Raw genomic sequence first — 23,149 nt, 5'->3', positions numbered from 1 at the left:
GCAGTTAAACCAGAGACCAGAGTCAAAGAAACAGTTTACAATTTAATTTGGACAAGGATTAAACAAATGTTAAAAGGACATCAAGGCCTGGCTGGTGATCAGCCAACTATTAAAAGTAGAGGAATGATGATAAGATGGATGGAGGGAAGGAAAACTGCAGGGGAAAAATAAATCTCAAGCTATCAACTCAAGTCACACTTCAAACAAAGATTCACAGATGTAAGAGACCAAAATTACAAAACATATTTCTTCTAAAAAATAAATGACCTCAGCCTTGGAAATGATGCTTCAAATTTATATACATCGTTCTCAGTTCATGTATGCATACAAAAAGGAATCCACATCACAGGATGCTTGTGTTCAAGTATATTCACCAACTTCATGATTTAGCATTCATCTTTTTTTTTCTCCCCCCGTTTAAATAAAATGCCCTTCGAAATAAAAACAAAATGCAGAAAACCACATTTCATGTTCTACCAATACATATATACTGTATAAATACATACATAAATATATTTTACATACAACAGACATCAATTTGAAAAGGGGATACTGTACTATACAGAGCAAAGGAGAGGTGGCGGTAGTTTCTTTTAGCTTGTGTTCTCTGATGGTTTGTCCCCCCGTTGTTGTATCAGCCAGGCCTGCAAGTGTGTCGCGTCAGCCATCTGAGCGACATGCACAGCAAGGTGACTTCAGTTGGCCCAGTAGGGGGAGCTGCCATAGCTGGACTTATTGACTTGGCTCTTCTGCTGCAAGCCACCCGACTGTCCACGCTGTCCCGGACCGCCCTGAGCGGATAGAGCGCAACAGTGAGGTGAGAGTGCGAGCGCAGGCGGCCCGGCATTCTCGCCGTGGGGCGGTTACCTGTCCGTCCTGAGCGAGGTGGTGGTGCAGCAGCTGCGAGTGTGGTTGCTGGTGAGGCAGAATGTGAAGGAAGGGCCCCGGCGCATAACCTCCTGGCGCCGCCCCTGGGTTCAAGGGTCCCGGACCGCCCAGCGCGGATGGCAGGCTGAAGGGTGGGGGGGTCCCTGCATGGAAACCCTGCTTATCAAAAGACTAAGGGGGATTGGACAAAGACAAGAACGCAGAATTATACATCTTTATATTATACAAAAAATAGTATGGCTTCAAATTGACAAGTCCAGCCTGCATAGATGGTTGAAATGGAATGCTCACCTGGGTCTTATTGTAAACACTTCCACTGATGTCTGGCACACCAGAGTTACTGGATGTCACAGAAACACCTTCAAGTGGAGTAAAAAAAAGATGTTAGATGCATTTCCCATTCTAGCCAAATTAAATGGTTCCATTTTAAATGTTCAAATGCCAAACGATTTTAGATAATTAGAGCCCCTATCCAGTCTGTTTTCCATGTCTTCCTCCACCAACACAGTTGAATCAAATCTAGCTCTGCTTGCTGATGTTGTTGATCATTTGATTCTGGTGTGGTAAAGAAGAGAGACAGGGGAAACAGACTGCACAGGGGCTCTTGAGGACCAAACATGGCCACCCATGGTTTAGATTAATGATTGACACCATGTGCCCCACCTACCTTTGCCAGGCCCACTAGCAGCAGATTTGGCTTGTGCCTGAGAGGAGGAATTGTAGCCTTTACTGTAGTCTACTCCAGCGGGTCCTGCCGTCAGCTCTTCATACCCTGGGAAGCAAAGCGCTCATTCCATACCTAACAAATGGCCAATAATGAGGGCGAGCGAAGGTGCGGCACGATGGCCGACCTGAGCTGAAGGCGTGCTGGCCGTAACCGCCGGGCTGCTGCTGCTGCTGTTGAGTCTGCTGTTGGAAGGGACCGGCAGACGGGTTGCCCAGGCTGAGACCCATGCTGTGCTGCTGCTTGGCCGAGCCCGGACCACCCGGGGGGACGAACATGGTGGGGCCGTACTGGAAGGCGGCGGCGCTCGGCACGGCGCCGGCCATGGCGCCGGCGTAGTAAGGCAGACCCGTGTAGCTGTAGCCCGGAGGCAGGAAGGCCTGCTGACCGCTGTGGTGCTGTGGCTGGGCCTGCGGCTGAGGTTGCGCTTGAGGAGGCTGAGCTTGGCTCGGGCCCGGTCCCTGGTTCTGGCCCTGGCCCGGTTGCTGCTGGGCCACCAGGCTTGTGGCTGCTGGCGCTGGAGAGGTGGAGTCGTTCCTTCCAAACTTGGTAACATCACCTAAAAAAAAAAAAAAAACAGGCAAGTCCTTTTTAAAAAAGCCTTTAAAAGACACTCATTTAACTTGTATTGAATGTCTTGCATCGTCATTGGCATGACAAGATTTTAAAAAATTAAATAAAATCAAGTAACCTTAAGGTTATTTTTATATTAAAAAAAGTAACAAAACAATTGGGGCCACAACTAGTTGTATTCCTGGGTTATTTGATTTTATATAAGCACAATTATTTTCTCAATAGATTACTTAATATGAAAACATTTGAAATGTACATTATAATGGAGATCTTGCTTATTGTTGTGACTAATGAACAAAAACAAACAAAACATACCTGAGTAGGGGTTGTTGGCAAGACTCCCTTCTCTGCTAGACAGAGTTGCCGTAGGCCCGGGGAATGTGATTCCATAGTAATCCTGCAAAGAGGGCTGAGGAAACAAAACAAAAATGCTCCAACCAAACAACTCAAGATGTCAAAATGGTTGAATCGTTGATGACTTAAAGCTCACCATCGGTAGTCGGGACTGAAGCATATGGAGATCCTCATATCCATAGATCTGCTGTCCCCACAACAACAACAAATAATCAGTACATATTGGCCCATGCTAGATCAATAAGATGAAATAATAACATGCCTCGAGTCTGTCGAAAAACAACAACTATTTCTTAGACCAGCGAGAACTTCTCCAAAAAGTGCCACTTACTGGGTATGCTGGCAGCAGTCCACCGGGTCCCATGATATACTGGCTGGGTAGCAGAGGAGGAACTCCTTGAGACAGGTTAGGTGGAGCTTTTCCTGTTAAACACAATGACGGACGGACGGCATCCATTGCAGATGACTAATATTAACACATGCTTTTTTTGTGTGTGTTTTGCCTGTGTGTGTGTGTGTGTGTGTACCGGTGGAGGAAGAAAGCAAGGGCGCACCCCTCGGCCCAGAGAGGTTGGATGTGCCGGTAGCTCCATTGGAGCCAAGTCCCAGTGCCGAACTAGTGGCGGCAGAGTGAAGCCCACTCGACCCCACGATGGCGCCGACGCCGCTGCTCATGTTGTTGCTCATGCTGTTGCCCATGTTGTTGCTCATGTTGTTGCCCATGTTGTTGCTCATGTTGTTGCCCATGTTGTTGCCCATGTTGTTGCCCATGTTGTTGCTCATGTTGTTGCCCATGTTGTTGCCCATGTTGTTGCCCATGCTGTTGCCCATGTTGTTGCCCATGTTGTTGCCCATGTTGTTGCTCATGTTGTTACCCATGCTGGACATGCTAGACAGGTGGCCCATGCCACCGCCGCTAGTGCTAATGCTGTTGTGGACCGAGTGATGCGCCGAAGGGGGCGCTTGCGACGACGTGTAGGAGGCAGACGAGGGAGCGAGAGAGTTCACGCTGTTGTTGTCAACGCTTGTGTACTGAGGGGGAACAGAGTGGAATTGACCATGTATGTTGGTTAACATCCGCACTTGGTGACATTTTGCTGACAGAATTTGATTCATCAATTCCACACAAGTAGATAATACCAAAGCGCAAAACAAATTAAAACTAGTAGTATGCTTTTTACCAAGCATGCTTTTTAGTACAAAGACTACTTATTACCTTAATGCTTACTTATTTTTTTTACTACTGTCTCCCCCTCCTTCAAACCCTGTGACGTTCTTGCTAATATTTTTTTTTAAAAGGCAAATAAGATGCCTTTCGAGGTAAACATTTCAAAATACTAATTACTAATTGCTAATTGTACTTACAGTTAAAGAATGGGAACCAAGTGCTGAGCAATGACTGTTGACATGGCTGCAAAGATAAAGAGAAGGGTTGCAGCTTGAAACGGACTCTTGACTTTCCACTTTTTTTTCAGCAAGTCTAGTGGGTACGAGCGTTTCACCTGTTAAGAGCATTGAGTTGGCTGGCAGAGGGAAGGTCCTGTGCCAGGCTGGAGAGCGTGGTGGAACACTGTGCAGGCAGCGTGGAGGAGGCTAAGTGAGAGGTGGGCACCGGAGCGCAGGTGGTGTTGGCGTTAAGAGATGGAGACTCGGGCTTTGGTGTGGAGGATACTGAAGAAACTAAGCAAAGTGCCAAAGTGCTTATATCAATACAGGGTGTTCCAAAATGTTTGACCCCATTTTGTAGGTCAATCATTTTGACCATTTTCGCTGGAATGACCTCAAGTTTTCGTGTCTAAAGTTTGGGATTTCTATCTTTTCACGTTAAGAAATGGCATTCACTTTAAAAAAAAACAAAGGAAATGCATTGAAACGTTTATACGGAAATGCGAAAATTTGAGGTCATTCAAACGAAAATTGTCAAAATGATTGGCCTGCAAAATGGGCTCAGACATTTTGGAAAAGCCTGTATTAAAAAAGTGGTTACTATATGCACTCATGCAACTATTAAGAGATAGGTGCAAGGTAACATACTGTCTAATGTTGCAGAGCTTCTTACTCCATTTAGACCATTCTAAGGATAAGGAAAAATAAATACTTTAAAACATTACATTTCATAGAGTTTGCGTTTCATTTCTTCTCACCATAACTGGGCCAGAAACCTCTTTACTCTGCGAGAAGGCCAGTCGAGCTTGAGGGGGCAAGGACCCATCATAACCTCCTCCCACCGTGGAAAAAGGGGGTACGGCGCAGGACGAGATTGTGGATGTGATCAGCGACGACGAGGGAGGGGTGCTGGAACTGACGGGCCCTAACGAAGAGGCCGTCAGACTCGGGAGTGCCACCGAAGACGAGTGATACACCGACTCGGACGAGGAGAGGGGAAGAGGGAGCTCGACGGAGAGAGGGCTGCCAAGCGATTCACTGAAAGACACACAAGATCTGGTTTTTAGCATTTTGAAAGATGACCGTACCCTAGTAGAATAAAAAACTTGATTCTGTGTGTTTAAATGGGATTTGTCTGATAGGGAAAAAAAATATCCAACCATTACCTGAGCGGTTTGGAGTACATGCTTGTCTGACTCTGTGTCCCTGGTCCTGATGGGGCCGCTACGGGACCCGGCGCCGGAGTGGATTCCCTGGATGCCGCACTGACGGCACTCTCCACCACTCCGAATTCGGGCAAAGCGGACTCCGAGCCAAAGTCGAGTGCTCCAAACTGAAGGTTTAGACCGGGGACGTCAGTGGAGCCTGGCATTTCTACGGCTGTGGCGGGGATCTGTCACGATAAAAAGTTTACGCACGTAATTGTTTGGATGGCCTTGAGTTATATATTGGAAAAAAAATATTACCGCACAGGACTCTTGACTTAATTTTGATTTGACAGTTTGCGAACCCGAAGAAAATAATCTTTGTAGACAGCGATTCTACAAAAGTGTTTCTCCTCAAGTTTGAGTTTTCTCACATTAGCAGCAGCTTTGCTGAAATTAGCTTAGACTCAAAATGTTGGCTTTCAACACAATACAAAAAAAATCCAAGTGAAGTGGATGGACTGGTTAATTAGTATTTTTGTGGCAGGGGGACGCAAAACCATTACCTTGGAGGTCGGAGGCATCCTTCGTTTTTGAACTTTTTGTTGTGCGCGCTGCTGCTGTGGTGTACCGCAGCCCTGAGCGTCCAGGCCACCTCCAACAGCCGGATTTTTGGAACCAGCGGCCACCATCCCTTGGCCCACCTGCGCTGACGTGTTGCTCTGCTGTGGAACAGACGAGACGGACGTAGGAGCCGCTTGTTGAGATGGTGGACTGGGCTGACGGGCTAATGGCAAGGAGGGACCAGTGTGCCTCTGAATGAGCTGGCTCAGCACAAGTGAAGGCTCCGGCTGGAGGCCAAACTCACCTGCAACAACAACAACAAAAACACAGTGATATTAATTGCAGATGGGGAAAAAAAAACATTTAGCATTAGCATCATGTAGTGAAGACTTTAATGATAATACTTACGGCTGAACTGTGAGGACAGTGTGGTTGTGTTAGATTCTGGCACCTTCATATCCCAAGTGGAGGAAGAGGGTGGAGGTACAGATGTTCCAAGGCTCGGCAGGCGCCCGATTGAAGGGTTGCCTCCTTGGGTGTTGGCAGGATGTGCCACCTGGGATGATGGCAGAGGACCCAAGCCAGGACCCTTAAGCTGTTCCAGTATCTGAGCCCCCGCACTGGGTGCAGGCCTTTTGGCTTGACCCAGGTCTCCAAAACCAGCTCCCAGGACTGACGACTGGCACGGATAAAAGTAGGAATGATTAGTCTGATGTGTTCCTGAAAATGCAAAAATGTTTTTTTTTGTTCACCAGAGCAGCATGAGCATAGCTAGTGCCGCTGGTGGTGCTGCGGCTGGGCGGAGCCTGATGTTGCTGCTGTGGTAGCTGGTGGTGGTGAGAGTTGGTGAAGACCAGACTCTGCGAGGAGGAGGAAGACGAGGAGGGCGCTTCTCTTCCACTGACTGCAGGTTTTTGCAGCAGAGAGGCTAGGTCCAGACTACAAAACAAAACACAGTTGGTCAGGTTAGAATAAAAAAGGCATTCATTTCTGCTGCATTCATTTTTCTACTGTTAGTCATTCACCTTTGGCCAGGCGCGATGTGATTCTCAGCAGGAGGGGCGCATGAGGAAGTGAAAACTTTGGTCTCTGAGAGCTGTAGGAAAACAAAAATACCCCCAAAAAGAAAGAGGAAAGATAAACAAGACTTGTTTTAATTTCAAACTTTTTGTAAAACATTCTGCTAGTACTCACACTAACATCCTCACTCCAGTCTTCGGGTCCATAGTCTTCAATGGGATTTTTCCAGTTAGCTGCAAAAGATTAAGGAACATGTCGGTGAGGTATGAAAACAAAGACTATGCTTGAGCAGAAAGCATCTTGGTCAACAAAAGTCCATCTTGAAGTACAGTGCATCCTAATGTACACAACACCAACCCATCTCTTCAGGATTGTTGTTGGCCGTTGTTTCCCAAGCCTCACTCTGTGTGGTCCTTGTTGTACCCGCCTCTGAGGTATAGTCTGCAGGGTTGAAGGTTCTGAGAAATAATGAATAATTATTATTTTTAATTGAATTGGAAAAATAATTAATTATTAAAAGTAGTGCAAGAACATTACCACTTAAATCTTGTCCTATTTTAACATTTTTCATCATAATATTCTAACTAATTTCTTGTGCTATTCCAACTTTTTGTCTTGAATCTCTAAATATTCCAACTAATCTCACAAATAAATTTTTGTTCTTCTTTGTGTGGCCCTAACACTAAAATATAGGCAACAAAAACTATTTAGTTTTATATCGTCATGATTTATTATTAGAATTCTGAGAGAAAAAAAATAATTCCACCCATTTTAAATTAGTGTCAAAATAGAAACAGATTGGGTGTCAACATACCCCATTCCCTGGGCTGAGAACCTGCTTGCTGCTGATCCTTTACCTCTGCCTCGACCTCCAGAACCTACATGAAAAAATCCCATGGAAATCCACAACATCTCCTCGAGGAATGACTAGGGTCACATTTTTTCAAATTTGCCATCTCACCTCGACCACCTTTTGCCCTCCTTCCGCGATCGGAGCCTCTCTCCACTGGCGTCACCTCCACACCATTTTCCACCGGACGAGCAGCGCCTGGTGCAAAGAGGCAATGAAACGACTTACCATGAAGGCTGGCGACAGTCTTAAAAAATGTTATACCTTGCCGGTTTCTATTGCCCCCTTTGCCCTTGCGATTAGATCCCGCACGGCCCTTGGCACCCTCCTTCTCGCCTTTTTTCTCCCGATTTTCCTTGTTCTCCTTGCTTTCGGACGGACCTTCCTTAATCAGTGGCTTCTTCTTCCCCACCGTCTCCCAGGAGGTCTAAACACAAAGAATGGCACGGGCCGTGGAATGATTCATTTGGTCAAATTGTGATCTTTATTACACCAAGCCTACCATATCCGAGGTGCTTTCCAGAAGGAAGTTGATGGCCCTGCTCACGTCCTCGTTGCAGTCATGGAGCGCCACCATACACTCATCCTGGTTCTTCCCAGTAACCTCCATCAGCTGGGGGAAGCAGACAAACAAGTGCTAAAAATGTTGAAGCCAGTTGGTTTCGTTTATTATTTGTGTGTGGTATTATTGTACCTGGTTAACCTTGCCTTCAAAGTCAGCATCATTCTTGTCATAGATCATCTGGGCAAGCCTAATTTGCTCAGCAGTAGCCTGGAACACACAAAAAAAACACGAGTTGAAGTCAAGGCAGAAGTCAAGTCTTAAAATCCAACAAACCTTATGTGCTATCCTAACTGGAGAAAAATGAAGGAAATTAGCAAGAACTTTGACATTAAGACCCCCAATACATTTGTGCACTTCTGGACTCTCACCTGTATCTGTTTCTGCGGTTGAGATGTGTGAGTGGCAGCAGGTGGCACTTTTTCACGAGGGCCCCGGGCCTTTTCGCTGCCCAGCGAGCTCATCATATACAGTATATACAAAACTCTGTATGTACAAAATAGAAAAACCTACCAACAAAACAAGAGAGAAACAAAATTGATATAAGTTAGGAGCAATCAACTGTAATGCATTTATTCTTGCTGGCAAACAGTGTTGCTTTGTGGCTACCAACTGTGCTATTTGGGACTATTGGAGAAACAAGTTTTAATGGCAAAACAAACTGAAAAGATTGTGGGGGTGAACATAATTTTTTCTGGCATAGTTCAATACTTTTTGCAGAGCCATATTTCACATGGGGGGCAAATATCTCCATATTGCTGATTATTTCAAGCACTTAATGCCACATTGTCAAAGTTTCAATCTGGATAGCTGCAATAAATTATGCAAAATAAAAACAAATGACAGTATTTTTTTACAATAGTGGCAGATTATACCAAAAAATGTGAAAAGCCAATTTGACTTTAAAGGGTTTTTTTGGGGGGTGGGAAACTGGGAAAATATGCCCAGTGACAGTTGGTTGGTGTGAGAACAATAGCAATGCAGTTTAACATCGGTCATGTGACGTCATGCAACACACTGACACCATTGGCTGCCGATTTGAACAAAGCTAATGCCATGGGGCACGCTCGATTTAAGTAGAAAAAGATTCCAATACTGGGACAAACCGTCTTATTAAGCAATCATTCCCGCACCGTTCAGTTCCATTTACAAACTGAATTAATACTAGGTATTTTATATCACTTCTGGTGCTGACACTAGTCCATTCATTGAAGAATGCAATATTTTTTTGTACTTAACTCCGCGTAAATGACATATATTTTGCAGAAACCATTATATTTAGGGGTGGCCATCGAGCAACGATCACCAAAAACATTCCCCAGAAAAGCTCTTTTACTTATGAAAAGCCTGGACATCTTGTTTATAGCAACGCTAACATCAGCCAAATTGTGTTACTTATTGACAATCCCCATGGATGTTTAAGTCAATCCACGTTCCAACGCCATGTCATGTTATCGTAGTGTCGTGCCCAAATAAAAATGTTAAATTTGTGGCTGGTAATATTAGGGGCCTCTTTGTCCTCGGATGAGCTAACTTGCTAAAAGCTACCTAGTCTCGGAGGCAGCTGGGGTGAAGATGCTAACGTTAGCATATGATGCTAGCTAAATCTGGTCCGAGTTGAGAACAATCAAGCGTCTATCAACCGCGTTTAGGTTTGGGCCATATCGCATTATAACGTCATTTTTTACACACGACAACTACATAAGCAGAGCAAATTGCACCAGAAGTGAAGATGACTATCGAATTGAAGCTAGGCCTTTGAGCGGAACCCAATCCCATCACGACATTGCTCGCTGGGAAACCAAGACAACAGAAAAATTGCGAAAGACACCGCTAGCAACCCCGAAGAAAGAAAACCCCGGCCAGGCAAACGAGCGTCCGAGTGCACCGGGCATTTCTCGTGGAAATAGTTTGTGAAGGCGTCGGGAATTGTACGCCGAATGGGCGAAAAACGTAATGAAATATCGTGTTATTACCTGCTTATACGCTTCGCTCAGCCAGCAGCAGCAGACAAGGTGGTCACGTGATCGAGGCTACCGCGGTGGTTGTCCTCTGTAGACTGGACACAACTTGTTTTGTCACACATTAACTCATTGTCTGCCACTGACAAAGCTAGACGTCCAATTGAGTTCAATTCTATTCATTTCGACTGATGATCGTTACAAAAATTGGACGTCCAGGGCCGCCAATGTGTTAAAATAGCACTTTATGGCTATGGCGTTGACTTACAAAAAGATGTCCTGCCTATCAAAAAAAATCAATAAAAGAAACACAACTAGCAGTCCAATTTACATTTTGAATTTATTTTCTTTTTTGATGTTTCAATAATTTGTTTTCCTTTTATCGTACACCCCCAAATTGCATCTTGGTAAAAACATTCATATGTATATAAAAAAAAAACGGCAGCAATTAGTAGACACATCAAACCACGCACATCTTCAGAAATATACATAAAATGTATGCAAATGTCATTATGTATTTCATACATATATATCTATATACACCGGTACACATTTATATAAAATACACAGTGTGGGTTATTGAAGTTATCGGTGTTGTTGGGGTTTTTCTTTCGAATCAGTCATCAGAAAATGTTCCATGTAAAAAAGAACCTAAAACAGAAAAGCGATAACTTATGGCCTATGGCAGTCTTTCACAGAAAGACTTGACCAAGGAGGGGAAAAAAAGACTTATTGGACATAAGTCTACCAAAAGACATGAGCAAGATAACTCCTTGATACAAACAATACATTTTACAACTGTGACACATGCATGTAGTACCAAGACTTAGAATAGCGCAAACAATTCATCTTAAATCTCTTCTATTTGGGTGGTTGAAAGGTTTGTAGCTAGCAATTTTCTTCCCCAGTCACCAGCAGGTCTCAGCATAAGAGGCAAGCCAACCAAATCAATAAAAAGCACAATTTGACAAGAAACCACACATACAATCAAACCAAAAATTGATGAAAATCCTGTTGTGACGGCAGACTTAACATATGTAAGAAAGTATTGTAAGTATATGAACACAAAGATGTGTGCAAAACTGCAAGAATGCGTCATGGTCGATCAAACAGCAGAGCCACTCAAGGTTCAGGGGGCCGGCCGGGGGAACAGTACACCTTCATTAATCAAAGGCTGTGCCAAGCCATTCAAATGTGGGAGGTACTATAAGGGGGAAATAAATAAATATGAAACTAATATCGGCATGTGTTTACCACTCAAAATAAAATTGGAAAATGGTTACACATCAAAACAGTGTAGATTTAGCAGTCTACACATTTTTGCTGTATACATTTGACCACAAATATTTACCTAAACTATTATTTTGATTGGGATAGGTTGTCTTCCTTTTACTGAGCTGGAGATCTTTTGTGTGCATGTGTGTGATTGTTTTGACAAAAAACTAAATGCATTGCAGCTATCAAAAGTCAAGCTGCACAAAGGCGGGGTTGTAATTTCTTCAATCCCTTCATCATTGAATTGTCACTGTTTCTGGTCAGAAAGCATGAAATGCTTCGTCTTCATAAAAACATTGAATTTAACATACCATTATAGCCCAAACCTAAGAGAGAAATTTGTCATTGATGATGTAACAATTGGTTATGGCTTGAAAATATTCTTGACGGGCATCAGTGGCAGTTCTTGTAAAATGAATGGTTTAAAGAAATATGTACATTTTAAAGATATTGAAATTTGGTTGTAAACCCTGATATCACAGCAGCCTTTTAGGACCAGTTTGGACACTCCTGATGTACAACAAAAATCAAAACTGTGATATGGTGGCGGCCAAGACATGCTCCTGAATCTACATTCAGCAAACAACCATTTTAATTTGAGGGTTTTGGCAGTAACACAGTTATGCAAGCTTTCCCTAAGAAGAAGAAAAAAAAATCTTATTTTTCTAAAGTTTGGCCATTTGAGGGAAAGTGTAGTAAGAGAAGACCCTACCTAAGCATTCAAAATTACATTTCCTCTTAGACGTTTTGGAAAATTATTCCTTTAAAAAAGCTGCCGTGTGTTCCTACGACTTGTAGTCTGCGCAAGTGCTAAATGTTGGCTAAACTGTAGCATTACCTGCAATTTATCCTGAAGGGCAAGGAAGCAGCGTGACACATGTTAGAGCAGAAAAGGATTCTAGGGAAAAATACTTCTCAAAAATTGGGAAATGTATTAGAAAACCCCACTGATGATGTTTTTAAATGAGGGAATGGCCATCAAGGATGATTAAAAGATCAAAAAAGTGACCTTTGCATGCAGCACCCCTTTTTAAAACTGCAATAGATGCATATACACATTTTTAAAAGGAGATTTACATGGCCCAGCATAACCGTGTTACTGCCAAAAAAAAAAAAAAAAAGACGATGAAAGGGCTTTTGGCTGCATGTAAGCGTAACTAAGGGGAGAAATGGAGGGAAAGTTTGGATATAACACAAAGTCAAGCAAGGCTAGCTCCACAATCCTGCGTAGTTCCCGTGAAGGCCAGAACAGAGAGGTCCACCGGCGACAAACAGTTTGGTGCCGGAGTCATCATAGCAGTGCGTGTATACGGCGTTTGGAAAAGAGTGAAGGTCCGAGAAATAACTCCTCCATGTCTCGTCATGATTCTGAAAAAGAAACAAGAATCCATGGATGAAATTAATTCTGCTTCATACCGATCGCTTGCCAATTCTAATGTTCCCAATATTGCATACCAGCCAGCCTTTCCCTGTTGTGAGCTTAAGAATGCCCTCTCCTGAGCACTTCCGGTACCCTCCGGTTGTTATCAAAGGGTTCTCGAGAAATCTCTGAGCGCGGATGTCGTAGAAGAGGAGTGACCCTTGGCCGGTGCCCACAGTCACGATGTGCTCATAAAAACTGACCGACCGAATTCCTGTAGAGATAATGGGCCTCGGTTCAGCAAAACGTTCCTCAAAGCTTATTATTCTTCATTATTTGTAATAATAATTGAGGAGGCCCTGCTCACAAAGAGGTAAGTACGAACCTATTAATAAAATGTAATTAAATGTACATAAAACTTAATTGATTTATACATTCCAATTATTTCAAGAAACACAGACTCTATTGAAAATAATAGATAACTCACCGCTTCCCCTTTCTCTGGAATTAACCGATTTTATGCTGTGTATTGGCTGACGAGGGTCCAGAAACGACACGTGGGCCTGCGATCCGGCAGCATATACTGACCAGTCCTGCCCATATGCCAAACACACGTTTTCCTTGCAATGAGGCAGCTTTGTAGACAAAAGCTGCAGAGAAGCAAATGAGCCTGCTATTGTCAACATGCCAAAATTCTTACTCCATTACTACCTGTGCATAAAGTACCTTAATAAATGATATTGAAAACAAAGTTAAAGCCTAAAACATAAACATGAGTACCTCTCAATGTAACAATATTTTTATTTTTATAAATACAACATAAAAACAACATCAGGCTGTTGGCTGTCACAGTGAAAAAAATAAAAAACATAAGTTGCTCTTGAGTATAAGTCGCAGGTCTAGGCAAACTATGAAAAAGGTGCGACTTGTTGTCTGAAATATGTCACTTGCCTTGCACAAGGTGTGCTCAGCTTTCCAAAGATGGAAGTAGCCATCTAAAGATACAGCACCAAGCTCCTGAAGGAAAAATAAACTCACTTGGGACACTTGTTTGAATTATAAATATCCTCTAATCATCCCAAAGGGTGTTTGAACATAGCACTCACTTTATGGTTGTTGTTAAAGGCCAAAGCTCGAACTTTACAGTTGTATGGATGGGTATTCTCCTTTGGGATGTCTTTGAGGGCTCGATGGGAGATGTGGGCATAGGAGGGCATGGCTGTCTCATTTTGACTGTGCTGTGCTTGATTCAGCACTTCCTCTGTTACCTCCCAAAGACCCATGGAGCCATCTCGTGAACCTGAAAATTGGAAAATTAGGAAGGCATGTCAAGTACACCAGTAAAGTAAGCAACCGATTTAAACTTGGTACCCATGAAAAATCAATCACAGGCCTTTGTGGCAGCAGCAAATCTGACAATGCAGTTCAGCTGGTGTGAAACCCCCAACACCGCTCATTCATACAGAGAACTCACCAGACACTGCCATCCTGTCACTGATCCATGCTATTGAGAAGATCCAGTCATTGTGGCCATCCTAACAAATACATGACTACCATTAAAACAACAAAGCTAGTCACGTGCCACTTTTGTCAATACGTTAGAGAAGATGTGCATGCATTTAATTTGGGAAATGAGGTCTAGTCAGACCAGACTAGATGGACTATGTGGCAGGATTGCACAGATGAAAAGTGTGGACAATTGAGACTTGACCACTCACATCGCCAACACAAACGGGGTCCAGTGTAGGAAGCTTGTAAATGGCCAGACTGTTGGGGTTGTCTCCTCCAGTAGCCAGGAGAGTTCTTGAGCTGTTGATTTCAATAGCATGGATCCCACAGCCTTGTTGGTCCAGTCGGGAATGAGAGCTTGAGGTTGTGTTGTAATTCTGCACAACCCCTACCACGGAGCCTCCACCGTGACACTCCCTGTCCTTGAGCATGGGAATCCGAGTGATCTGCCCCGTCATCACATTGGTTACAAAAAGCTGAAATGAAGAACATATAAACAGCACAACAAATTTAATTACACAACAATTAGTAATTACACACATACAGCCCATAAACAACATCAAACTCAGAGAATAGCCATTTTCTCTTCACAGTAAAATCAAACAAGCGTAAGGGGGACTATTAAAGTATATTTAATGGCTTTATTGTCAGTGTAAAAACTGTGCACAACAAAATTGGGACTCCAAAGATACTGCATACTTTTAGGCTCCCATATCATCTGCCAGAGACCAAATTAACAATTCAAGGAGTTATTAATATATACAATGCCACTCCTATGCTATGATTACAGATTTATTGTTCACATATATTACATTGATCAATAACCAAACAACTATTAAAAGAATCATACTCTAGGGAAAAAAATCATGGTTAGTTGACTATTATGAAAACTGTAATTTGCAGTAATTGGTATACAGTAGATTTCAAGGAAAAGATCTCACCGTGTTGCATTTGGTCCCACATACAACCTGCTGCTGGTTGAGCCACTGTGAGGCAAACACTTTGTTAAGACGTCCAAGAGAGAACTCCCTCTCCTTCAGAATGCCAGGGAGCCTGCCAGCGGCAAAGCCACGGAGGCTCCGCTGGAGCTGCAACTCGTGCTGCTGCTGAGGTCTGAACTCTCGGCCCCGGAGGGCGCAGACGACCGAGTGGCGACTGCGCCACCACTGTACATGACGTGAAGAATAAGAGACGCGGCTCCGCTTGTATGCTGCCTGACACCAGCCCAGCTAATGGAAGGAAAGTTACAGAGGCAAAGACAACAATGGTCAAGATGGGGGGAAAAAACAGACTGTGAAGCTTGCATAAGTATTGTCTTTGCCCATATAAAGCATGTGCATATATAGGTATAGGAAACAATTTCCCTTTCAGTGCTAAGTGCATCAAGATCTGGTCAGACTGGGTAACAACTTTGTCAAAAAAAATTGGTGTGTTTGTTTTCACAACTGTTATCTAATTTCTGGGTGTGGAATCCACAACTGATTTCAGTTTTCCTAAATCATGTGAAGTATTTTTGCCACGGTTTACTTACTTTGTTGTTACAAGATGCACAATGCATTTCTTTTGTAAGAAGGTGAAAGTTTAAGATGAAAAAACACCATTGCCTGCCTCTTTCTTTCATATTTCATCGCATGTCAATTTTTGCTGATTTAACAAGCACGCGAAGACAGTGATTTTTAATGTAGGAGGAAAATAAGGGTCAGTTGCTCAAAAACCTGATTTATGTGGAAAACTGAGATCATATTGGATACCACACAAACAATAGTATATGTTGGAAAATATACATAGCAGCGAGCGCACAGTTAGCAAGCAGTATATTAATGTGTGATGATCATGATTCTAACGATACACAACGCATTGACCTGATAGATCTTTAATTTAGTTCGGTAGACAGAACTGATGGTTGAGAAAATGCAATGTTAACCTCGGATAGCGTTATCATTCACTAACTGACAGTTACTAATTGACTTAGCACTTAACTGATTCTGATTTATTTTGCAAAGGTGACACTGCCAGTGTAAATACCTGCAGAATAAACCTTTCTGATCTGACCAGGTGGCCCCATAACTGGCTAACGTTAGCACGCCATGTAATGTAGACAACATTTGCAGATATAAATGTCGATAGCTATTTGATATTGAGTGTTAAAAGGTATAGCGACAGCGATCGTTCCAGTGTCACATTGGTTTTCCCCCTTAGTCCAGATTAAATAACTCGATCCAATTTAGCACGTAGCTAGCTAGCATGCTTAGCTTAGCCAGTAAAATTGACCGGTTTCCGCCTACCTGTTGTTGATCCTTGGGCTCCCCTGCCTTTCTTTTCCTGCTAACTGTTTTTCTCGCCATAGTCTGACACACACAATTCCCTCACCCACATGGAGGGTAAAACTGACTCTGGACGTTGGATCATATAATGTCGTTAAGCGATGTTGTTCTTCGGCCTTTGCTGGCGGCGTCCGATGACAAGCGAGAACGATTACATACGGGATCCGATGGCTTGTCGCTGTTTAGGGGAATTGACCAATTCTAACTTGCTAGTTAGCGACAAGTTTAAACTTAAAAAATCCCAAGTGTTGTATGGCTAGCTTAGTTGGTTGTTCAACCCTTGAATAGTCGCGTCAGCAACGATGAGATCAACGGTAACCGCGCAGCCGCACTCATTAAACATCAACAAAAACAAGGTCATGCGTGCACGCGCCCGTTGTACGCGCGCGTTCACGACGATCGTGGGGCCCTTATTCAGGGGTCTGCCCTTCAGTTATGTATGATTACAATTTTGAAAGTGGGAAAATACATCAATATGTCATGTGCCACGGTATATTTTTTTAAATGGGCTATTTAAACAAAAACTAAACATACAATTTTAAGCAGAATGACAGGTCATTTCTGAAACAAATGGTGGTTTTTACTTACCAGGGAAGATTTTAAAAGTTGTCTAATTGATTCATCAGCTGTCGAAGTTAGGTCATATAAGGGCTTGTACAATTCTATATTTCCAAACATAATTGTTTCATGAATAGTAGGAGGCTTCCCATCCACAATTCCAGTCTAAGGGGAGGTCGTCATCTAATTGTCGAATTAATTTAGAAACGAAGACTTTATATTTTCTGTGGAAGCCCCGAGAAAAAACATGCAAGCACATAGAAATAAATACCAACACAACTCAAAGCTACTGAAATGATTTGTGTATTTAATCGTTGGGACCTTCCAATTCACTCAAGAGGCAGACACTAAACAGAATTGAAGATAAGTGTAATGTTAATAATTGAAATATGAACTAAAAAAAATAAGTTGCATGGAATGGGGTGATGGTAGGTACTTAAATTTCTAAAGACTGATTTAAGTGTTAATGGCTAGAACTTGGCATTTTTGGTTTGGCTTCCTTTCCCACTTGGGTCAAATAAAAAATGCATTAAGATTTACTTTAAACATTAAAAATAAAAAGTCTTTAAGGGAAAGAAAACAATATTTTTATTTGGTCTTCTGGTAAGAATCTTTACTGACTTGATGGAATATGTTGAACATTAGCAAAAACTGTTTCCCCCTTTAACATGAATGCTTAGGGGACCCATTTTCTTGTGTATTATCAGATAACATTGTTTGGCAAAAAAAAATCTCATTAAGATTCAAAATATGCTTACATTAGATTCGGTAACATGACAAATTACTGATGTCAAAACATATTGCGTCCCAGCAAGATTTGAAAAGTGTTCCAAATCCTCCAAGAACTAAAGCGGCTCAAAGTGCCAGTTAACAGTTAAATTAAATTCCTCTATTGCACTGTGATCTGACTGGAAAATAAAACTCTTCTCACACATCCACACCTTTCCAGTATGCAATCAAACAAAAGTTATAAGTATCACCTTAGTTATCATACTGTACATCAAATCAAACTATATTCAAATCAAATTATCAGTGTACTGTATTAAATAACTTGAAAAGTATAAATCAAATGTGTGCAGTAAGACATGTAAATGCAAGTGGTATGTAGATGTATTACTTTTTAATCAAAAGGCATTCCCCTCGATTTTTTTTAATTGCCCAGTTGCTCCAGCGCAGGAAAAACGGAGCAATGGTATCGCTTATTTTGATTGGCGCAATTACAAATGCGTAAATCTTAAATCAGTTGATGTGAAATCTATTGAAAGTGACGTGAAAAAGTGCTGAAAACAGAAAACAAACGCAAATGAAGGAAGGAGAAGGTACAGTGAGCCTTAGAAGAGTGCACACTTCTCCAGTTTTCTTTATCTGGTCACTGTGAGCTTGACGTCCATATTCACTTGTGATGCTTATTGGTTTAATTTTAAGAACAACCCTTTTCCCGTTGCACCACTTTTAAGATCTGCACTAAGCGGAGAAAGATGGCAGTTTCAAGAGTTGAACCTCCTTCCAGCTCTGACCTAAAGTCATCTCAAAACACTTCCAAGCGGAAGCAAATATAGATGGCATCGACGCCAACATCCCAAATTTCTCGTGCCCCTCCTCTCCATTCTGGAATACCCTAAGTGTACCAGTTTCTGGAACCTAACCTCAGTCTTTATTAGAAAGAGACACTGCTCAAGTATTGTTACTCTTGGCACAAAGTGCTCGAGACACAACACAATTTAGCACAGGGCTTGTGGCAGTCAGGAGAGATGAAATAGAAACAGAACTATTTTCCCAGTTTTCTCTTCCACAGCCAAGGCAAGCACATGTTGCAGAGCATGGTGTGATTGGGTGGGCAGAAAAAAAAGGGCTGTGAGGTGATACCAGGAAACGAGCCCCGCAGTAGTTCCTTCACTGGCTTAGCTCAACTAGCCGCAGCCCGAGCCATTAGGTCCTCTAACGCCTTGTCCTGATCATTGTTGTGGACCAGGAGCACCTCTTTAATGGTCTCCCGCTCAAATCCCATTTCTCCAAATCTCGACATCAGCTCAAGAAATTGCAAGGCCTAAGAAGAGAGAAAAATAATTTACCATGTCACAAGTAGTGGCTTTTTAGCCTCTCTTGCTCCCAACAAATAACCTGGAAATATAGGAAGATAACTCTCTATTTTCTAAAGAGTATTACTTACCTTTTCTTCTGAGCACTGGTACATCTCTAAACATTCCTCCACTGCGCTAGCATCGAAGCCCCGCTCACAAAGACGTCCATGGACAAAGAGATAATCCAGTACCTTGGACAAGCACAGACATGTTTATTCATAATTGATATATTTTAGGCGACACATATGCAGCGAGCTAGAAAGACGTGTTTTTTGGGTCAAACTGAATGTAACCTACAATGGGTGCTAAACTTACTCGGGCAGAGGGTATACATATTGCACTAACAAGAATTCCAATACACATAGAACAAACTGTTCATACTACTATTAACACATTAAACATTTTATCTTTAACTGAAATTGTTTATAAGATGAATGACAACTAATATCCACTAACAAAGGCGAAATACTATTGACTCAATACTTTTAGGTCCAGGGATGTCTAGTCAAACAGCCTTTAAAATTTTGATTTCAAAACAAAAGAAAATGATAAAGTTTGAGGACAGGCTACACGATCTTTCTTCCAAATCTTTGGTCAATCCCTGTTATTTACTCATTTCAGTTGGGAAATTTTAGTTTTGAGTATGTAAATGCACAGGGAGACAGTCATTATAGACATAATTGAATGAGTGCTGATAGACAGGAAAGGGGCCACACCTGCTCAACATTCTGCCCTTGTCTCTGCATAGCCCGGAGTACACCTTCATAAGAATAACCCATGCCCACAAGGGTTTCCACACATTGGCGCTCACTGGGGGTCATGCTTAGCAAGGCTCCCCCACATGGCAAGCTGGCAGAACCTGACCCAGAGTTCGCCTAGGGAAAGAATATGAAAAAAAATATCAATGAGTTCTGAAATAGAAATACACAATAAAGGGCAGCCCACCACTCTAGCTAACCTGTTTTGGTCCACCACTCTTACTGTAGGTGTGGTGCGCTGGTGCAACAATAACTTGGGACTTGTGTATAGTTGGTGAACCGCCATTAGGAAGGTTCTGTCGTAGAGTAGGCACAGGTGCGAGGCGTGGGCTGGATTTTACCGGCTCAGGATCCCCAGAATCAGAAAGTTTGGGAAAAGTCAGAGAGCGGATATTGCACGGCCGATCCTCCGCTTCAAAAGCAGGTCTCCCTTGGTGCCCAACTCTGTCCAAATCCACTAAGGAAACCAAGCCATTGGGTTTATGAACAAAGACTGGTTTCGCTATAGGGCCGGTGTTGGTAGGAGGAGACGGGCTATTTCCACGTGAAGCTGGCGCTTGTTGGGAACCATCCGGAGGGGATCCCGAAGTAGTAGGCTGAGGCTGGCTCTGGAGAATGTTTCGAAGCTCTTCTTTATCGTCCAACGTTTTGAGCTCCAGTTTGTCGAAGGGGTCCTCTTCTCGCTCAAAGTCAGCAAGATTGAGGCTGTGTGGTTGAGGAGTGCTCGGTTGGATTTTCCTCAAACCAAAACTTGGGGCAGGCAGAGGAGTGAGAATAGCATCATGGCTTAGTCCTGCCATTACGGGGTTCATTGCTGGAGGCAGAGGGGGAGGAGGGTCGTGATCTCCAACGGCGGATTGAGACTTGTTCCCTCCACCGCTATCCTCAGGCTGAGCAGAGCCTTCTCGATTTTCCTCCTGCTGCTTTGCTGCGGCCTCTTCTGCGCGTGCCTGTGCTGCTCTCGCCTCATCCAGCTCCACTCCCCACCGAACAACTCTCTTCTCCAGGGAAAAGTCATACTGATCAAAGAGAGATTGGATGGAAGATCAGAAATTAAATCGTAAATAGGACTCAGAATACTATATTTGCTTTCTATTTCACTCCAAATAAATACTAGTCTAAATCTGAGTACCATGATATTTTTTACAAAAAAAAAAAACAAGCAGGGGGGCCTGGCTTTTTCCCATTATTATTATATTTTTTTTTAAAAACTGGGGCCAGAATTCAAAAATCCTAGAGCCATACATTTGCAATTGTTTGTTCAGAAACGCATTCAAATCGGATATACAGTGTTGTCTCCATTTTGTCCGACGATAAGAGAAACACACTAGTGATGCAGCAGAATTATTATTTGCTGATAGCAAGCCCCATTAACCTGTTAACCTTACCAATTTGGTGTGAAGGTACAGGGAAAGTCGCTCAAATGATTTACCTGTGTGCTTGCCAACAAAGAACTGCAGTCTGGCATGCAAAAGCCAACAGGTATCCCCACATTGGGAGGACAGTGAAACTTTTCATTGATCTTGAAAGGAACATCATCAATGTAGCTGATGGGTCCTAAATGAAAAGAAAAAAACATGCATAAGCTGGTTGACGTTAAAATTTTGTGTAGTCTTAAAATGTAAATATTTAAACATCCTTGCCATTGTTGTAAGCATCTGATACGGACTTCCTTGTAGCCATTTAGATACTCTGCGGGGTAAAAACAAGACACCCATGTTACAGACTTTTTTCATCAATAAATTGTGTAGTAGCATTGGCATTTCAGTGTTTTGATGTGGGGATCGAGTAACATCAATGTGTACATTGGTGGTCAGCTGACTAAACATTTATCTATCTGACCAAGAAATTGAACAGATAACTGTAATCTTATGAAATGTGGCAATTTAGTCAGGACTGCAGTAAAATATATTTTCTGCAACTGTATTTGAGCTTTTTAACAACAGGTATCACTGTAATACATTTCTGATTTAGTCCTTTAGTCTATAATTTTGAAACCCAGAAAAAGTGTGTCTACTTGGCCTCTCAATTGAGTGTGCAAATTTCCAATGCTTTGAATCTAAGTGCACATCATGATTGTTTAGTCATGCGGCACAAAAAATAGACGAACAATAGATGTTTTTGTTTAGCCACGTGAAGCTAAAACTGATTGTCAGAGTACACAGAAATACTAGATCTCAAATACTTCAATCAAAAACACAATGTATAAAATGTCATCAATGTAAATATATTACGCGTAGAAGATAAACTGTTCCCATGGTTGTAACAACATTCCTACTGTGAGAGTTCAAGGTCTAAAAAAAACGTTTAAATTGTCGCAACAATCCCCAGAACAAACCAGTACGCGGTTTTCGGAATCAGTTTCTGGTGAATCAAACTAATGTCAAGCTTTAGATAACGAAGAATCAAACTTGATTCAAAAACACCAGAACAACATTAGATGATACTTAAGTTATTGATTAGCAACCAGCTATGCTGACGAACAGTCGCCAATCAACGTTGAAATAAGTTAGATCAACAGTCGATATGCCTTTAAATCGACTTCTGATGGGGAAGAAGGGAATTTATAAAAAGTCAGACAAAGAATACTTTCATGGCTTACGTTTTGGGGAATAGTCTGTCAAACGATTCGGTTGGCAAGTGGCCTGACTTCTACTGTTGCCACCGCCCCGAAACGAAACAGATCAATCATCAATATGGTCCTCACCTGTATCTGGTCCGTCTCGCTCTTACAAATGTAGCTTGATGTTTTATTTGTACGCTGCTTCAATTGTAATTACGATCAAAAATCTTTTATACATAATGAAAATGCTTTCCTTTTCTGCCGAGGGACGCCATCTTGATTTATCAGGCTCCCTTCCACTGGTTCCTGTTTGACGTCACTTGATTGAATGACGTCGGGAATGTCTTCTTCCGTCTTTTTGTTGCTTTCTTCTTCGTCCTTTTTCGTACTCTTCCCTTTCTTCTCGGTTTTGTGAAACAGAATTTTAACTAATTAAACTATTCCAAAGATCATCACGAATTAAAGCGTGTTCTATTTTCTTCGTCTTTTTATTTGTTTTACATTTTTGCCTGTTTCGAGCAATGTATCATACAAAAATGAAATGAATCGGGTTTTGTCACAAAAAGATAATAAAAGTAACCAAAAAATGCTATGAAGTATAACCAATTATTATAGATATAATTTTCTGCGGCACAAACCAGTAGAGACGCAACACAAAAAATACGCAATTTTTAATTTACACTAGACAAGAGCA

General features: G+C 42.3%; 3 protein-coding genes across 6 annotated transcripts; all 3 read right to left on the bottom strand.

The window, feature by feature from the left end:
• Positions 1-29: 29 nt before the first annotated feature.
• On the bottom strand, positions 30-10,118 carry ubap2a (ubiquitin associated protein 2a). Of its 4 annotated transcripts, XM_077725643.1 has the most exons (28): positions 10,043-10,118; positions 8,438-8,575; positions 8,199-8,276; positions 8,007-8,117; positions 7,769-7,931; positions 7,616-7,702; positions 7,469-7,532; positions 7,012-7,112; positions 6,829-6,887; positions 6,660-6,730; positions 6,387-6,573; positions 6,043-6,313; positions 5,637-5,938; positions 5,092-5,318; positions 4,684-4,963; positions 4,574-4,613; positions 4,042-4,219; positions 3,905-3,950; positions 3,283-3,571; positions 3,067-3,246; positions 2,871-2,962; positions 2,676-2,735; positions 2,501-2,594; positions 1,740-2,171; positions 1,556-1,660; positions 1,180-1,247; positions 868-1,059; positions 30-791 (listed from the first exon to the last, which is right to left on the bottom strand). In XM_077725643.1, exons 2-28 carry the CDS (start codon positions 8,531-8,533, stop codon positions 696-698), a joined length of 3,969 nt encoding a protein of 1,322 aa, XP_077581769.1. In that variant the 5' UTR covers positions 8,534-8,575; positions 10,043-10,118; the 3' UTR covers positions 30-695. The 4 variants fall into 4 exon arrangements, with proteins under 4 accessions (XP_077581769.1, XP_077581766.1, XP_077581767.1 ...); XM_077725640.1 differs by having other exon boundaries at positions 3,067-3,571; XM_077725641.1 differs by having other exon boundaries at positions 2,676-2,726; positions 3,067-3,571.
• Positions 10,119-10,348: 230 nt separating this feature from the next.
• Positions 10,349-16,880, bottom strand: dcaf12 (DDB1 and CUL4 associated factor 12). The gene is made up of 9 exons (XM_077726992.1): positions 16,457-16,880; positions 15,113-15,400; positions 14,381-14,647; positions 14,137-14,197; positions 13,769-13,962; positions 13,614-13,679; positions 13,150-13,312; positions 12,758-12,936; positions 10,349-12,670 (listed from the first exon to the last, which is right to left on the bottom strand). Exons 1-9 carry the CDS (start codon positions 16,514-16,516, stop codon positions 12,512-12,514), a joined length of 1,437 nt encoding a protein of 478 aa, XP_077583118.1. The 5' UTR covers positions 16,517-16,880; the 3' UTR covers positions 10,349-12,511.
• A 460-nt stretch (positions 16,881-17,340) lies between these two features.
• ubap1 (ubiquitin associated protein 1) lies at positions 17,341-22,779 on the bottom strand. Its single transcript, XM_077727016.1, has 7 exons — positions 22,600-22,779; positions 21,536-21,584; positions 21,325-21,449; positions 20,093-20,911; positions 19,851-20,009; positions 19,224-19,325; positions 17,341-19,100 (listed from the first exon to the last, which is right to left on the bottom strand). Exons 2-7 carry the CDS (start codon positions 21,573-21,575, stop codon positions 18,960-18,962), a joined length of 1,386 nt encoding a protein of 461 aa, XP_077583142.1. The 5' UTR covers positions 21,576-21,584; positions 22,600-22,779; the 3' UTR covers positions 17,341-18,959.
• Positions 22,780-23,149: the final 370 nt, after the last annotated feature.

This window comes from Stigmatopora nigra, chromosome 10 (genome assembly GCF_051989575.1).
Source record: "Stigmatopora nigra isolate UIUO_SnigA chromosome 10, RoL_Snig_1.1, whole genome shotgun sequence".
Classification (NCBI taxonomy): domain Eukaryota; kingdom Metazoa; phylum Chordata; class Actinopteri; order Syngnathiformes; family Syngnathidae; genus Stigmatopora; species Stigmatopora nigra.
Note: the sequence above shows the minus strand (reverse complement) of the source record. Positions and strands in the feature narration are given on the sequence as shown.

What these genes read in the sequence shown, in the direction of transcription:
- ubap2a (XM_077725640.1), bottom strand. Translation starts at nt 8,533, where the DNA reads ATGATGAGCTCGCTGGGCAGCGAAAAGGCCCGGGGCCCTCGTGAAAAA. An exon ending in GGATGCCTCCGACCTCCAAG is followed by an intron (nt 5,319 to 5,636) that starts GTAATGGTTTTG and finishes TTATCGTGACAG; the next exon opens with ATCCCCGCCACAGCCGTAGA. An exon ending in TTCAGTCCCGACTACCGATG is followed by an intron (nt 2,595 to 2,675) that starts GTGAGCTTTAAG and finishes TTGTTTCCTCAG; the next exon opens with CCCTCTTTGCAGGATTACTA.
- dcaf12 (XM_077726992.1), bottom strand. Translation starts at nt 16,516, where the DNA reads ATGGCGAGAAAAACAGTTAGCAGGAAAAGAAAGGCAGGGGAGCCCAAG. An exon ending in ACCCCGTTTGTGTTGGCGAT is followed by an intron (nt 14,198 to 14,380) that starts GTGAGTGGTCAA and finishes TGTATTTGTTAG; the next exon opens with GATGGCCACAATGACTGGAT. An exon ending in TTCCAGAGAAAGGGGAAGCG is followed by an intron (nt 12,937 to 13,149) that starts GTGAGTTATCTA and finishes TTATCTCTACAG; the next exon opens with GAATTCGGTCGGTCAGTTTT.
- ubap1 (XM_077727016.1), bottom strand. Translation starts at nt 21,575, where the DNA reads ATGGCTACAAGGAAGTCCGTATCAGATGCTTACAACAATG. An exon ending in ATCAGATGCTTACAACAATG is followed by an intron (nt 21,450 to 21,535) that starts GCAAGGATGTTT and finishes CTTTTCATTTAG; the next exon opens with GACCCATCAGCTACATTGAT. An exon ending in CTTTGTTGGCAAGCACACAG is followed by an intron (nt 20,912 to 21,324) that starts GTAAATCATTTG and finishes CTCTTTGATCAG; the next exon opens with TATGACTTTTCCCTGGAGAA.